The following is a 17548-nucleotide window of genomic DNA, read 5'->3' as shown; positions in this document are numbered from 1 at the left end:
ACCAAGTGGACATAGATAATCCCAATTTTCTACACTACACATGGATGATACATATTTTGATATATCTTTCATATTTGGAAATTAATACTTTTCAGGTACATTTAAAGAATAATATGTGTGCTGTATTCCTAAAAACTATTTAGCCAAAGTTAAATCACTTCTAACTCTCATCAATATCAGTAGGACAGTTATATACAAAAATCTGAAGCTTCCCCATTGAAATCCACTCAAGTTGGACTGGATTGTGCCCACATTTTGTAAAGATGGACTTTGTGTGCTAATACTGTTAAGAGATCTAGAGAAATGATCCAGCAAAAGGAAGAAATACAACTCAAGAACAAAACAGCCAGAATCTCTTCTTTCTTTCTTCTTTATTGATACTGCCAGTGTGACTACCTTTACGCAGGTAGATTGCTTTCCTACATAACATGCACTCTTTTGGGATTAATTTGTAACTAGCATTTTTGCCCTCTACACCTCCTATAATTATCAAATTAGCACAAAAACTTGTACCATAATCCTTTTCCACATTTCCCTTTTAAGTAATAGCAATCATTTCTTTTCTCTCTCTCTCTCTGTCTGTGTAAAGGTTACTTGGCAAGAGTATACATGCACATGACAATAAAATGGAGACCAATCCACCACTAAAAGGTAATGCACATAAAAACATAATCCAGTACTTTGACATTTCAAATAAATACCCACATAGAGATGTAATTCAAAAGTAATCATGAATCAATACTGCAACCCAAAAGATGAAAACATTAAGTCCCCACCTTCTAGGAATAATAAAATTTCTTCCAGCAAACAGAAAGCTTTTTCCAATGACATTATTACAATTTCTATTCCTTTTTCTTTTTAGAGGAAAGTTGGCTTCTCCTTCCTCAAGCAGTACCAAATTTAATCATTCAAAATTAGCTTCAACAAATAGTACCGGTAGGTACATCTTGTTGACGCCCAGCTATGTTTCTGTTTCCTGAAATTACAATGGATTAGATATAACATGCAAGAGAAAAATATTAAACGTTGTGTTTGTCTTCTTCACATTTGCACACAATACTATGGTTAACTGGATCCACCACCATACAAAGCTACCAGAACACCAATATTTTTCCAAACGTCCTCTGTACTGCAACCACAAATGTGTTAACACATCTTGCTTATTATTTTGTTCATTTTGGTTTGCAAAGTTTACTCGGGTTTTAACATTTGTTTGCTTCATTTTTATTCTAAACCCCTGAATTTGCATGATGAAGTATCATTGAGTAACAGAATTTTTTACAATTTGCACACGTCTCCTCTCTGTAGTAGGTCTACCCATTTTAAAATGTGCGATCTGGGAGTCTGCTTTGCCCTTATTGCTCCGCATCAGTACTAGGTTTCCAAAACTGTGGTTTCTTTCTTCTTGGACATACTCAGCTAGCCTAGGCGTCTCCCTTTAAAATTATGAAAGGCACTACTGGCAACAATTAAATGACAAAAAGGCGCTGAAATAGAACAGCCTAGCACTGACAACTTTAGAATTTGTCTTTCTAAAATGTACCACAACTTGGCACAATAAAACAAAGTAGTAACAAAAACACAATTCCAATTTGGAATTTAAGTGGTATAGTTGTATAAAATTCTGTTAACCAATCATACGCCATAAGACTTTCCTAAAACCCAGACATTCTGGAATTTATAGGTAACACTAATATTTATTTTCAAGTGCCTATTAACTGTTTTTAACCAGAGCAAAGTCAAGTTTTCTTCTTGTTACATTGAACTATTCCTAAGAATAATAATACAATATGAAAAAACCCCAGAATTTGAATACCCTGGATTTCTCAATTAACATGGCAGTTAAAAATCAGTAATTTAAAACAGATAAAGCTTAACATTTTTAATTAAAAAAGAGAAAAGAGAGTAACAGCTGCTGATGCACAGCACATATATAGTTTAGTAGAACTCCTGGTTTTGTGTTGAAGCTCTTTTCTAAACTCAATGTAGAGCAAAACAATACAGGATAAAACTCTGCCAAACACGGAGGGGAACACGTCAAGCACAAGCCCCAAGTGGAGACAGACTATTAGCGTTAGGTCATTGGAGTTTTGTTTTCTTTAATATAAACTCTTCTACAAAAAGAATAAAAAGACGTTAAAGTAAATATCAAAATATTAAAAGTGCACAGGTTTAAACAATCAAACTGTTGTTTTCTTTTTTAAAAAAAACTGAATGCTCTATAATGAAATCAAAAGGGAGAGGGATACCCATCTGAATGTTTCCAAGAAGCCAAAAAAAAAAAAATAGCAACCATGGCAATTCTTACATTATGGAGTAAGTTTCTTCAGCATTTGTAAGTTTTCTTCCTGCAGCAGCACTTAATGAATAAAGCTTTACTTGTTTGTATCAAGTCATAATATGCCAAAAAGCAAACGGGTGGGTTGGGTTGGGGGGACCCAATGCAGATTGCGTACTGCAAGGTTATGTGGTGTGTTTTGCTTTGTTTTGTTTTTTGCTTGGGGCAGGGGAGAGGTTCATTATGAGTGGTTTCCATTCTTTGTGCAACGGGCTACCACCACTTCTAACCGTAACGACACAGGCTAAGATACGAAGTTGCACAGGTTGCAAAGGCCTTCTCCGGGAGGGACTACTCTACAGCTGGAAAGTGGAAAGTAAAAAAACACAAAAATGAAACATTAGAAACCAGAGTGGGGGGAAAAGTCATTCTTCAGTTCAAGAAAGGAAAACTCTCTCTCACACACGCACACATGCGCACACGCACACGCACACACACACACACACATGTGTGTGCTGCAAAAGGTCCATATCACATTAGTTAGGTAAGGATCGTCTGTTAGTCTTCTATGGTAAAGCAGCCAAGGTAACTTATTGGTGCTTTCCAAGCATTTGAAACAATGCTTTAATGCACTGCCTGTTAGCAAAAGCTGTGCAGGAAGAAAAGGCGCTTACAAGTCCTGAATCAAGCGACACTGCTCAAGCAGAAACAAATAGCAGTGAGTATGCAGAAGAAACTTATCAAGGAAGCTACAGCCTCCCCCCCCCCAAAAAAAAACATGCAGGTCAATCAGTGGGTCATGCCAGCCAATGCAGAGATCAGTAAAACCATTCAGGAGAAAATGTCCTGCTTGCCGAGGTAGGTGATGGCTTAGTTAAGTTTTCCATGCTGCATCCCAACTCATCGACAGCAAAATGAAACATCAATATAGTAGGTGTTAGTTTGAGAAAGCAGATAACCCATCAAGCAGAGGTTTCACCAAACACCACCTAAGTTTACACACAACAACAAATCACCTTTGAAAATTCTTCTGATTTTTTCCCCCTTAGTTGGGTTTAAAACTAGTCAGACACCTACCAAAAACACAGGTAAGGGTACATCCGGGTTTTGAAACCTTCTACATATAGCTATTGTTGATGCTCCAGATATAAAGTGGTGCAAGGTTGAAGCCTCTGTCTACAGGTGTAGAACAATAGAACTGATAACAATGGAAACTATAATAATCGGTTTGTTGAATACTCCAAAACGTTAAATAGTATGTTATATCCAGCAATATGAACTTGACACACTGTGGCCATGCCGCAACACCGAGACCTCTCTATTTTCTTTTAACTAGCTTAAAACCTTGCCAATGTAATGGATTTCTTTAAAATATCCTTTTGCTCTCCCAAAAGTATTCTGTGTTATGAGCACCACCCCAGAAAAGGATACAGAGAAAATAATTATTAACAGCTCCCCGTCAACATGGGGAGCAACAAGGGTTTGTTGCTTCTAATGGAGCAAAAATATCATTAAGAGTTTAAATGCCCAGTTATTTCCAAGGCATTTTATTAAAAAGGAGGGGGACAGGGGAAGGGCTAAAAAGGCCTTCTGGATTATTGTGCATCAAAGAGGACAAAAGTAGGGCTGAACATTGTTACAAGGTGCTGTTTCTAAAAACTTTAAAACCTGCCAAACATCATTATTAAAGCTCAAATTCAGGAGACTGCAGTGTTTCCTGCAAACGCAATGGTACCACAAGGCATAAAGGGGGAGACGCTAATCAAACTGTTTGAAAATGCTGCTCACATTTGCCAGTCCTTAAATGGGATTGGCCAATGTGTATATTAAACAGGATGGCTTATAACTATTTATGTTGCAGCAGGCAGGCTACCTTAATTTCTAGATGCCGGTTTCTCCATTTAATAATTTTTTAAATTTACATCCTAGTGTGTAGATCTTTGTTGTTGTATGCTCAAGACATCGAAGGCTTACTTTGAATGGCTTCTGCCCGGAAAGCAAGCTGCCCTCCTCTTCATCACCTTACAGTAACATTGTTATTATTTCCTAACTATGTTTATAGGCAGAGCAATACAGAGGAAGCAGGTGCTGATAATCTAAAAAGAGCCAGTTATACAAGATGAGGCAGTACAACACCAAGATTATTGTTAGCATGGCTTTAGGGAAATAAAATATTACTACTATCAGCAGACACAGCTGTGCAGCCCTGTATCGCATCGTAGTAATAGTCTAAGCATACAAAGTTATTTGAAAAGAGTACAAAATGAACAGGGCTTTACATTAAAATAATGTTTGAGGCTAGGCACTTTTGAATTCTTTTGTTTCTTCTTTTTTATAATGTGCCTTGCTTGTGCTCCTTAAATTCACCAATTTTAAGAACATTTTCTCCCCTGTCTTGCTGCATTACCACTTCTATATAGGCACCAATTATGAAGTACACTTTTTCAAAGTTATCAAATGTATTGAAATTAAGTGGCTAAAAAGGCCCTTTAAAAGTTCAATAGTGGATATTGAACTTTTAAATATATATCTAAATATATATATATATTTGTGGATGAGTAAGTATAAGCTAACTTATTTCGTATTTATGTATTAGAAAGAATAAACTGATTAATTAATTTCTGGTGCCTAGAATGTAGAGCCCTGTTTGCATGACAAATGCAATTTCTCTCTCTCACTCACTTCAACAAGACTTAGAGCTCTGTAATACTATCCTATGAAGCCTTAATACTGACACTTAAGGAGAGTTGCATTGCAAATTGACAATACTAGCACATACTCCTGTTTATTTTGTACATATATACTGCAAGATACAGTAAGAATGTTGAATGATAAGCACTTTTAAAAGCCCATTGCTTAAAGCTGGAGAGAGTTAAGCACTTGTTTAACTTTCAGAATGAAACCAAGGAGATTTAAATGAATTAAATTTTGGCTAGAAAATTCCCAATCACACTGTGGGAAGCAACAATAGGATACAACAGAAATTTTTGCAGTATATCCCACAACATATTTGCTCTGAAGGATTCAGATCCTAATTTCTTCCAGCTTCTTTCTTTCTTTTCTTCTGGAACACGTTTTGTTCAAGAAGAACAAACCAAGTAATCCAGAAGAACAGAACAAGTAATATTGCATAACTCCTTTATACTTAAGAGTGCAATCTTCTATAGATTAACCTGCTGAAATTAAGCAGGGGCAAAGTTTCCAAAGATATCCTTCCTACCGGGTCGTTCCAGCATTTATAAGAAAGCCTTTTGGATAAGTTAAGTGGTGATTTTTGGCAGCAACTGACTGCCACAGCATATTTAATTTCAATTTGGTTCTATTTTTAAGCACAGATGCTCAAAAATATATTATACATCTAGTTTTAGATGTTGTGTTTCACCACTTTTCCAACATACCAAGAAAGAAGACTTGTTTCCCTGTGACATTGTTACTTGAAAAATACTTGTAACCCAGGGGAAAGGATCATATTTGTGCTATAGAAGCTACTGTTAGAAACTCCAGGTACAGTAGACCTGGCATGCACCGTTAACACTCATGGCCAGCAAAACCAAAGTTGCTCATGGAGGAAAGAGCCAAATGCTTCTCCCCATTAACAGCATCCCCCCACCCCATGCGTGTGAATCCGTTACAGTTAAGACCATTATAATACAGCCTGTATTACATGGTTTAACAACGTACTAGTACAAATCCACCCATCACTGCAACATTAATATAGTGGGGATTTATGCTGACACTCAACAGCACAGACATCAGATGCATATGGATGGCCTCCTATTCATCTTAATCACAATAGATCTTATATTTCTCACTGCAAAACACCTGGTTATTAAGAACAGACCCTTCCGACCTGTCTCCACAGGACCGTATGTGACTTACGCTGGGGTTACTACTCTTGGCTTTGGAAGCAGATTTTGTGCGCACCCTTTTGGACTGCTCATGGTCCAGCTCAAGATGCTCAAGGCGCTGGGTCAAAGCCAGCTTTTGCTGAATGGCCATACGAAGTAAGGAGTTCAGGGTCTTCTTCTCATCTTCAGCTGCAGCTAGCTGACGTTGCATTTCGTCCAGCTGGGTGACATATTCATCACACCTGGAATGAAAAATAAACGTTAAGGCACCAGAACATTTGAGTACCAGCATCCAAGTGTTGGCTGGCATATTTCTTTTAATCCCATTTCTGATGCACAAGAGCAACTGACCCTAAATGAGCAGTACAACAGACACAAGTAATAAAAATCTGGCTGGATAGCTCAGTGTTTTGGATATCTGCCTCTGGTGCCAGAGGTTGGGAATTAAGTTCACTACCATGCATCCTGCAATTAAAGCCAGCCTGTGTGGCCTTGGGCAAGCTGCACAGTCCTAGCACACCTCTAGGAGAAGGGAACGATAAGCTACTTCTGAGTATTCTCTACCTGGAAAACCATGCAAAGGGCTGCTGTAAGTCAGAATTTACTTGATGGCATATTAACAACAACTCAACTGTGGATGGAACACACGTTGGTGATCTCCACAGTCATTGGTGCTTTGGGAACAACATCAAGAAATTTCACACAGTATTATAAGCAGTTGCAGGTCTCAGAAAACACCATCAGAGCTACAAAAAATAGCAATATTAGGAACAACATACATATTGTGCTGATATTTAACAGATACTTAGTTTTTTGGTTAAAACTTGTATCTGTTATATAATACATGTCAACTTTTTTTTAAGTTTTGATTGACTGTGCTTGGTGTTTTTTGAATAATAATAATAAATGATCAGTTCCAAGACTGTTGGGTCCAAAAGGCAAAGGAATTTTGCGTATGTGGCACAATTGTGATACGGCAGCGTGTTTTCAACAAGTGAACCCCATATAGACACTGTTGTGGTTCTTCTGTACTGTCAAGTTGGAACTGCCTTATAAAGTGACCCTAATAGGGCTTTTCAAGGTAAGTGAGATACTTAAGGAGTGGTTTTACTTGTTTCACACCCTCTGTGAGCTTCCGCGACTGAGCAGGGATTTGAACCTTGTTCTCCTGATTCCTAGTCCATCACTCCCTCCACCACCAAGCTGGCTATCCTAAACAAACATACAGCACCTATAATAAAGGAATGGTGCTATGCTGTGAGTGTGACATATCTTCGAACTACCTATGCTGTGAGTGTGACATATCTTCGAACTACAAGTTAACACTATCTCAGTCTAGCTTTTAGTGACTCAAAACTGATTGCACAATGGAGAATTAAACTTCAGTGCTGATAATGTAAAAGTTACATTGTTTCTTGCTATTTCTGTTCTGTGCCTCACCAGGCTGTACGTTCTAATTAGGACAAGCAGATAGGACTGGAACACAGGACCAAGTAACTACGTGATGTTATATTTTCAAAAATGGATTAAATAACCATCTTTGGCTTCTTCATCCTACAGCCCTAAGGGCTGCTGGAAAGCAGTCTTTCGCCTTGAGGGCTAATTCAGTTTTGTCCACTCTGATCATTTTTAAATGGTTATGAATTGCAAATATTGGGCCCATATCATGCCCCCCAGTTCAAGCTGCATGTTGTCTTCTCTCTTGGTCCTTAAAAAAAACAGAACAGCTATAAAATAGCTCCATGTTGGTAATTCTCATCAGCTAGCACAGGACACTGTAATTATTGTTCATTGGCTTTTCCTTGCCGGGAGGTATCTGTAATACATTTTATGTAAATACAGCAGAGTTATATAAAAGGAGCATGCAGGATCATTCCAGGGCTTGTCAAAGACTTGCGGACTCTTCTGCATCATAGCCAACACTGACTGAAGGTAGGGCATGCACATATATGTACACACATTTTTGCAGAGGAATCCACTAGAATAACCCAATAGCTAAACTGAAGAGTGCATTTTCCCCACCACTAAGATCCGGCACTATATTTCAGAGGTACTCTTCAGAAGGCTGCTGGGATGTCAGGCTGACTCCTAACCGCTCAAGTGCAATGTAGAAAAGCAAGAGAAAAAAATCAGAGGGGAAAGCGCTAAAATTGAAGTGGACTTGTCCAATGAAGCTTACATTATATATATATAGTTAGTCTTTAAGGTGCCACCACATTTTTGTTTTTTACTTTTTATTTCTATTTTGCTTTTACCTATAAAATTCTTCTTGTTTGGTTCTTACAAAGCTATGAAACAGGAATGCTTTGCCCACCCCCCACTCACCATCATGGACAGTTCGCCTTTTCAGACATGACCATTTTATATCACCAAGCCAGATGGCAATTTCAGGTGAGATGGCAAAGTATTCTGCATGTCTTTAAGCTTCCCTAAAATTCTCAATGCATTAGTGAAGGCCACCACTCAGGGGTAGAGCAGATCCTTTGTATGTGGAGGTCCCGAGTTCAATCCCTAACATTTCCAGGTGGAATCAGAAAAGAACTCCGCCTTAAGCCCTGGGGAGCAGTACCGAGGACAGGTGGATCAAGAGTCTGACTCCATGTATGGCAGCATCATTGTATGTCCCTACAATGTAGTGTTTAATTAGAAACTGGGTGCTTCTATAGGAGGGATATATTTTTAAAAGAAAAAAAAACAGGAATAGTTACTAATTCCTGTTCAAACCAATTGGCAGTTTCACACCACCACCACTCCATTCATTCATTCATTCGTTCGTTCGTTCGTTTATTGGATTTCTATCCCACCCATCTAGACCAAAGGTCTATTCTGGGTGGTTTACAAATTTAAAATTTTATGTCCACATGACATACACACTGATAACTTACTTTGGAAATGGCAAGGCAAAGCAGTCTATCAGCCTCCATACAATAGCCCACCCCAAACTCCCAATAACAATAAGAACAACAACAATCGCTGTCATCATCACCACCACCAGCAGCACTACTACTACCAGCACTTTGCCTTCAAATTCTTTCTGTTTTTTCCATACAAGTCAAAACAGATTCTAGGCCAAAAACACAAGAGTGTGTTCTGTGATGAGAACTACTGAGATGCAAGGGGCTTCTCACATCTGGTACTAGAGATTGCTTTCTCACAGTACCATGTCTAGCACCCTCCCATCAGAAAGCTTTAAGTCTGGCACATCTATTAATGTTGAATTCAAAGAGCATCCAGCTAACTAACAAAACAGCACACATGTACTGTACAGAGATAGGGATGGTAAACCTTTGGCACATCATGAATTGTGGACCTCAGCATGACCAATGGCAAGAGACTGTGAGAGCTATCATTCAAAATGCTCAGCCGGCCAAATTTATTTGATTCTTTCACTATCTTATGGAGCTTCTACTTCAAATTCTACTTCTTACACTGAGAATGAAGCCAGTTCATTTATTTAAAAGTGATACCATTAAAAGTCCATAGTGCAAAATAATACAAGTTTCCATGCTATATTACTGCTTAATAAGCAGGTGGTGAACATTTGGCCCCTCATGATTAAAATTTTAAAAATCAATTTTTAAAAATAATCAAAAAATCAGATTTTTAAAAATTTAGAGTATGGTCTAAATTGGTTTGATTTAAATCAAATCTACCCTAGTGAGACTGATCAGAATTCTAGGCTAAAACATGTGTAAAGCAAAAGTTTTCTGCACCTTTAATTATTCAGTTACTTAATTGGCCAAAATCCTGTTGTGTAGTATCACTCCAGGTCTTACAGGCAGCAGTGAAACCTACATAACTAAAGCAACCCAGAGGTTGTATTTCTGAGCCTCAAAAGCAGTAGGGCAGAAGCTGGACTTATTAATAGCATCACATACCCTCTCTGCACACTTATTCTAAATACTCTGTGACTCTACAGCACACTTGCAAAATGGTTAATTAATCCCAGGATGTTTTCCAGTCTGCATGTCATTATAATATAATACAGAATATGATCTTTACTTGAAAGTGGCAACTGCCATTAATTATTCCCATCTCATCACTTTGTAGCTTCCCTCATGATCAGTGTGGTGACTTTCAAGCCGGTTTCTTTGAAAGCAGCAGGGTGGAGCAAACAAACCAGACTGAAGGCAGCATCTTTGGATGACGCCATCCACTATAATTAACCTCAACTGCAAACTGTCCCTCCTTTTGAAATATTAAAAGCCCAAGGCTAGGCAGATTTCTTCTGCAGTAATTTCCTTTTACTTCGAATAGAACATGTTTCCTAATACATGCAGTGTAGGCATTTCTATTACACACCTGTTAACATGACTAGCCTGTGCAAAAGAAAATGCCTATGCTCACTTCTTAATTTGTGTCAATTTACTAGTGAAAATGAAACCAACGGTATTCTGCCAACAGGTATAACATGTAGGATTGTGTCTTAACACACATGAAACAATTATTTATTCCCACAACAGCCTACAGGTTATGGCTGGCCCTAAGGTAGTTTTCAGTCACCAGTCCCCCTTGTTGTCAAGCTTTTGCATCCTAAAAGTCAATAAGGTGAGGATAGTGCCACTGCCTGAAGGCACCCCAGGTGTTTCCAGCAGTGGCACTCAACAGTGCCTCAGCGGTTTTCCTCAGAAAAGACTTAAATGGGGACTATGCACTGCTAGTTTCTATAATCTGAAGGCACCACATAAGTCTTAAACCAGCAGCCTTCCCTCCCCCCACTTTTCATGCTCCACTGCAGGCAAACCCAGTAGAAAGTGTGTGCGTGTTCACATGTTATTTAGGCCCTGCATGGTTAAGGTTTTGGGGGCACTGAGCCACACAGTTGGACAAAATCCCCAGACTTCCTTCCTCCCAACTTTAGAATGGGATTGGTTAGCAGTGATCATCAAGTAGCTCCCTGGACATCCATGCCCACTCCAACTTCAGCACTGGGAAGAAGGCTGGCCACACATGACGTTGGCCAAAAGGCAGCATCATGTCTGCGCCAATGAGTGGGCTTTTGGAGTCAGCTTTTAAAAGAGTAAACAAAGATTACTTATAAACCTGGTTTGTTGATCAAATAAATGCACCCTGATCTAGCTAGGTCCTTGTCTCACTCAGTGTTACTGCTATAGTCCTCTGAGACAGGTCATCAAAGAAAGCATGCACATACTCTCTGGGGGTGTTGAGTGGATAGAGACTGAAAAACTGGCAGAGATGTAACTCAGGATTCCAGTCAGCTCTCTTTCCTCACAGTATAAAGATTCCACTGTTCCTTCCACTCAGTGCAGACCTGGGCAAAATGTGGCCCTCCAGATGTTGCTGAACTGCAAATCCCAACACTCCTCACTATTGGCTGTGTGGGCTAGGATTGCTGGGAGTTGCAGTTCAGCAACATCTGGAGGGCCACATTTTGCCTAGGTCTGATCCAGTGGATAATGCCAGAAGGTGCCTCACTGATTATTTCAGGATTTGTCTGGTCCAATTATACACCATCTGATTTGGTATACCTGACTATAGGCTGTTTGCATAAGGAGAAGGGTAAGGGATCTCCAAAGAAGACATCACATCAAGGACATCATAGAGAGACTGAGGAAGTTGTTCTGCCTTTTCTTTCCTTCCTCTTGATATTCTGTGATGCCAGCTGAATCTCTTAATGCATCTGAGATATGCACATGCCTTGGTCTATATGCATGAACACCACCCTAGATGCTTATGGGAAAATCTCTCAATCAATGGAACTGATTTTGGAAATCTATTTACTTTTATTCTTTGAAATGCTAGACTGAAATTCCTGATCAGACCCTGTGATGATGAGTGAGTGCTGATCAGAATGTGCCTTGAGTCTCCTAAATCCATGGCAACAACAGGTAGAATATTTCCCCCTTTTTGGATCATTTGTCTAGAATGTTTGTTGTGGGTTTTTCGGGCTCTTTGGCCATGTTCTTAAGGTTGTTCTTCCTAATCTTTCACCAGTCTCTGTGGCCGGGATCTTCAGAGGACAGCACTCTGTGCTCTGTCTAGAATGTCTCTATTTCTTTATGCTTCTGAACATTCCTAATTCTAAATTTGTTCACATCAACTATCTGTTTTGATCAATGAATGTGTTAGTTTAGTATTTTCATCAAGATGCCTTGATGCACTGTTCTTTGCTAAAGAAATGAAGGTGTGATTTGGGGTGAGAGTGAGAAGGGAAGGCCAAGTGTGGAAGAATAGAAAAACAGGCTGCCTGTCCCACAGAACTCTTCTAGCCCCACAACTTGGGTGCAATATGAAGAGGGCACAATGAAAAATGGGAATGAGATCCCAGTTCAAGGTAAACCAGTCTCCATCTAAAACTTTGCTAAATGGACCTCATTACAGCTCATTGGTACTAGGAACAGGATGAAAGCAGAACTTAACCTTGACCTGTAGGTGGAAAAGTGTCGCACTGACGTATAACATATTGGGGGGGGGGAATCTGGAGAAATGGAGGTGGGCCACCTGCAGGTACACCAAAAGATGCAAGAGGTAATATGGGAAGACTTTGTACCTATTTGTACAAATTGATGTCCACGAACGAGTGCAGTGATAATGTGTTACTGTTTGTATTTTGGGGAGTAGTAATAATAGTAAGGCACAAAGATCTTTGTAGTATACCGTATTAAGGCAAGGGAATCTGTGAATTTCTGTTTCTGATTCGCTGTATAAATGATTTCTCTGAAGTACTTTTTTGCTAAACAGCAGCTGGTCTTTAAACAGAAATTTTAGCAGCTGTTCATTAAAAAAAATCAGCTAGTCCTTCGGAAGACAAGACATATTATTTCAGCCTGGTCTTGAACAGGTGCTGGGTTGCCATCGGCAACAAGAAATTGCATGCAGGCCAAATCCAAGGAACTTTATCTGGAGAAGCAAATAGTCTCGAGGGAAAAAATGTCTCTCTTCCATTGGGCTCTACTGCTTTCTGTGCTATGCTCATGGGCAACGGCGTAGCAAGGAAATACCTGGGCCTGGTGCACAGCAAGAAGAAATCCTCCTTTTTTCACTCCTTGGCAGAAGACAGCTTTAATCAGTCAGGAGGCTAGTAACTTCTTACTAGGGCAATACAACAAGCATGCAAAATCATGCTTTTCTGTTTCACCTCCATTCTGTTCCAATACGCAACACTGAATATTGACAAATTTATATGAGAGTGCAATGTCTGGCTGGTTAGCACTTCGCTAAGAAATACGGCAAGCAATCCTACAGTGCTAAATGCTACAAGGTGCATTTAGCACCTTTATACATCTCATTCATGTCCTTTACTCTCACTGGTCATAGGAAATAAAGTACTCCAGGTCGGCACTTGGAAAGATTTATGTGAGAGGTATATGTTAAGCTTTGCAAGATTGATTAAAAGTTTTGTGTGTGTGTGTTTAGTCGTTTAGTCGTGTCCGACTCTTCGTGACCCCATGGACCAGAGCACGCCAGGCCCTCCTGTCTTCTACTGCCTCCCGGAGTTGTGTCAGGTTCATGTTGGTTGCTTCGCAGACACTGTCCAGCCATCTCATCCTCGGTCGTCCCCTTCTCCTCTTGCCGTCACACTTTCCCAACATCAGGGTCTTTTCCAGGGAGTCTTTTCTTCTCATTAGATGGCCAAAGTACTGGAGCCTCAGCTTCAGGATCTGTCCTTCCAGTGAGCACTCAGGGTTGATTTCCTTTAGAACTGATAGGTTTGTTCTCCTTGCAGTCCAGGGGATTCTCAAGAGCCTCCTCCAGCACCACAATTCAAAGGCATCAATTCTTCGGCGGTCTGCTTTCTTTATGGTCCAGCTCTCACTTCCATACATCACGACAGGAAAAACCATAGCTTTGACTATTCGGACTTTTGTTGGCAAGGTGATGTCTCTGCTTTTCAAGATGCTGTCCAGATTTGTCATCGCTTTCCTCCCAAGAAGAAGGCGCCTTTTAATTTCAGGGCTGCTGTCTCCATCTGCAGTGATCATGGAGCCCAGGAAGATAAAATTTGACACTGCCTCCATATCTTCCCCTTCTATTTCCCAGGAGGTGATGGGACCAGTGGCCATGATCTTAGTTTTTTTGATGTTGAGTTTCAGACCGTTTTTTGCACTCTCCTCTTTCACTCTCATTACAAGGTTCTTTAATTCCTCCTCACTTTCTGCCATCAGAGTGGTATCATCTGCATATCGGAGGTTGTTGATATTTCTTCCGGCAATCTTAATTCCGGCTTGGGTTTCTTCCAGTCCAGCCTTCCGCATGATGTATTCTGCATATAAGTTAAATAAGCTGGGGGACAATATACAGCCTTGCCGTACTCCTTTCCCAATTTTGAACCACTCAGTTGTTCCATGACCAGTTCTAACTGTTGCTTCCTGTCCCACATATAGGTTTCTCAGGAGACAGATAAAGTGGTCAGGCACTCCCATTTCTTTAAGAACTTGCCATAGTTTGCTGTGGTCCACACAGTCAAAGGCTTTCGCATAGTCAATGAAGCAGAAGTAGATATTTTTCTGGAACTCTCTGGCTTTCTCCATAATCCAGCGCAAGTTAGCAATTTGGTCTCGAGTTCCTCTGCCTCTTCGGAATCCAGCTTGTACTTCTGGGAGTTCTCGGTCCACATACTGCTGAAGCCTACCTTGGAGGATTTTGAGCATAACCTTGCTAGCGTGTGAAATGAGTGCAATTGTACGGTAGTTGGAGCATTCTTTGGCACTGCCTTTCTTTGGGATTGGGATGTAGACTGATCTTTTCCAATCCTCTGGCCACTGTTGAGTTTTCCAAACTTGCTGGCATATTGAATGTAGCACCTTAACAGCATCATCTTTCAAGATTTTAAATAGTTCAACTGGAATGCCATCACCTCCACTGGCCTTGTTGTTAGCCAGGCTTTCTAAGGCCCACTTGACTTCGCTCTCCAGGATGTCTGGCTCAAGGTCAGCAACTACATTGTCTGGGTTGTCCGGGATATCCACATCTTTCTGATATAATTCCTCCGTGTATTCTTGCCACCTCTTCTTGACGTCTTCTGCTTCTGTTAGGTCCCTCCCATTTTTGTCTTTTATCATGTTCATCTTTGCGCAAAATGTTCCTCTAATATGTCCAATTTTCCTGAACAGATCTCTGGTCTTTCCTTTTCTGTTATCTTCCTCTATTTCTTTGCATTGTTCATTTAAGAAGGCCCTCTTGTCTCTCCTTGCTATTCTTTGGAAGTCTGCATTCAAGTTTCTGTAACTTTCCCTATCTCCCATGCATTTTGCTTCCCTTCTCCTCTCTGCTATTTCTAAGGCCTCGTTGGACAGCCACTTTGCTTTCTTGCATTTCCTTTTCTTTGGGATGGTTTTCGTTGCTGCCTCCTGGACAATGTTACGAGCCTCTATCCAAAGTTCTTTAAAAGTTTTATTTCAATTCAAAAAGCAGGCCAGAAAATATGGCTGAAGCAAGCAATATGCAATAAGCTAATTAATAGCACACAAGAGCTCAAAAACCATGCTAAAGAAGAAGAAAAAATCAAAGACCATTGCATTAAGTTAGCATGAAAAAGGAAGTCGTAAAAAGCATGCATTGTGGCACATTTCATTTCACAAAATACCCTACTCCTGGAACATTCACTTTACAGACTTCCTTGTAGGCTGCTTCTTTTCTTGATTTAACCAGAGGTGCAAGACTAGGTAATAACAGAATTGCAAATACAGCTTTCCAAATTTCAGGCCCTATTTAAGGGAGCAGCCTTTTAAATATTCTACAACACCATTGCTCCAAATGTTGTCAAGATAAATTGTAGACTCATGAAAGATCTCCATCCAGTCCCCAACGCAACACAATTTGTGCACAGATGGCACAACACCCCTTTTCTGTTGCCAGGTGAGTTCATGCCACATGCAGTTTGTGAAAATTATGTAGTCAGACATGCAGATTGTCTTGTTATATCAAACTATAATGACAGCCAGCATATACAGTATATAATCCCTCTTGCACACAGTAATACAGTTGCTTCATTGCCTTCTCCCACCTGAGCCTCCATGCTAGATCTTACCATTTGAAGCTTTTACCTAAGTTATATTTCCAGAATAATTTCTCACTGCAGCCATCCCAAAAAAATTTCAGCGCAATGCCATGTGAAAGGAAATGTTCTTCCTTGTTCCCACGATATATTGCATTCAGCATTTTGACTTTAAAAAGGAACCCTATGAAATATGATTATTTACAAGATGCAGATAAAGAGCACAATGATTTGTGGCCCTGGATATATCACTGTGTCCTCCAGCAGCAGCAGCTCTGTGCATATGAGGAAGAAATCCTTCACACACAATTACACTAAAGTAGTCAAATTGAATGACGGACAAACACAATTACTTTATGACAAAATTTTGAATGCCATATCTTTCCCACTCTTGCTCTAAATTACTATTTGTACCTTCTCTGCCTTTTTAATGTAGAGAACACTAAACTTATATAATTAGTGACACCTTTGTTTTACCATGTTATAAACACGTATTTTAACCTCAGAGATTGTGTTATGTGTATTTGTGAGAATGTTACACGGAAATAAATAAATGCATGCAATTAAAGAAAATGTTTTAATCTTTTTTTTTTTTTGCCTACCTCTGAATACGTGAACTTTAGTTTGCCCATCTGTGCATGTATGGCACTCACAGAGTAAGATCTCTGTATTTCTGAAGACTGACGTTATAGTAGGCAAGTTCTATTATTTATTCTGTAAAAGATTTGACTTGAATTTTGACTGTGTGTTACCTGGTAGCAAACATGGCCCTCAGAGAAGAGAAGGTAGCAGCATCTTCTTTTAAAGCCTTCAGTTCATTGCGTAGCTTCATCATCGTCTCTGTAACCATGGCTTTTTCATTCTCATACTTGCTTTTCAAGTTGGCAAGGGCAACCTCTGCCGTCTTGTGGTGTTCCAAAAAGAGAAGGTGTGGGGAAGTGTTCATAGTTAACTGAACTTTTCACAAAGTAGTTCAATAAAGAAGTTTTAATCTTTCCAAAAAGATGATTCGGCAAAGTAACTCAATTATTTCATAATTTAAACAATTCATATTTTATCTTTTTTGAGAATACCGTTCATTTGCCTAAACAAGAAACCCAACAGTTAAGCAGTAAGCATCCTGCATTCTAGAACTCCTGCACAGAATTTCAAATGGAAACTTATCAAGAGACAGAAGACCAACAACCACACAGTTGTTGTCATGAAACTCTGAAGCCTAATGACAAGTTGAAAATATATGACTATGGTAACAGTTTCAAGATCAATGTCTACTGGAGGTACAAGATGACTCATAAGTACTGAGCCACTTCCTGCTATTGCTTATAAGCAACTACTGTTCAGTGACATACTAGCCAGAATCCTACTGGTGTTCACATAAGTTTTAAGCCATCTCTGTTGGCTAGGATCAAGTCAAGGATAGCTACTCTACTTTCTTCTTCCACTTTTTGTAGGAGAAATTATCAG

At 39.6% G+C, this 17548-nt stretch overlaps 1 protein-coding gene across 3 annotated transcripts in view; it reads right to left on the bottom strand.

Moving 5' to 3' along the window:
• Positions 1-356: 356 nt before the first annotated feature.
• BICD2 (BICD cargo adaptor 2) overlaps positions 357-17548 on the bottom strand; it is a 118029-nt gene continuing 100837 nt past the window's right edge. Inside the window, exons 6-8 of one of the 3 annotated variants that reach the window (XM_020803843.3) lie at positions 16837-16988; positions 6158-6368; positions 357-2640 (exon numbers count right to left, since the gene is read on the bottom strand). In XM_020803843.3, the coding sequence (XP_020659502.2) occupies positions 2635-2640; positions 6158-6368; positions 16837-16988 (369 nt within the window). In that variant the 3' untranslated portion in view covers positions 357-2634. Of the gene's footprint in view, positions 2641-2693; positions 6369-16836; positions 16989-17548 lie in introns of those variants that run through there. The other 2 variants (XM_020803852.3, XM_020803834.3) reach the window with 2 other exon arrangements.

The sequence above is a fragment of the Pogona vitticeps genome, chromosome 2 (assembly GCF_051106095.1).
Source record: "Pogona vitticeps strain Pit_001003342236 chromosome 2, PviZW2.1, whole genome shotgun sequence".
Taxonomy (NCBI): Eukaryota; Metazoa; Chordata; class Lepidosauria; order Squamata; family Agamidae; genus Pogona; species Pogona vitticeps.
This window is presented reverse-complemented; position numbering and strand designations above follow the sequence as displayed.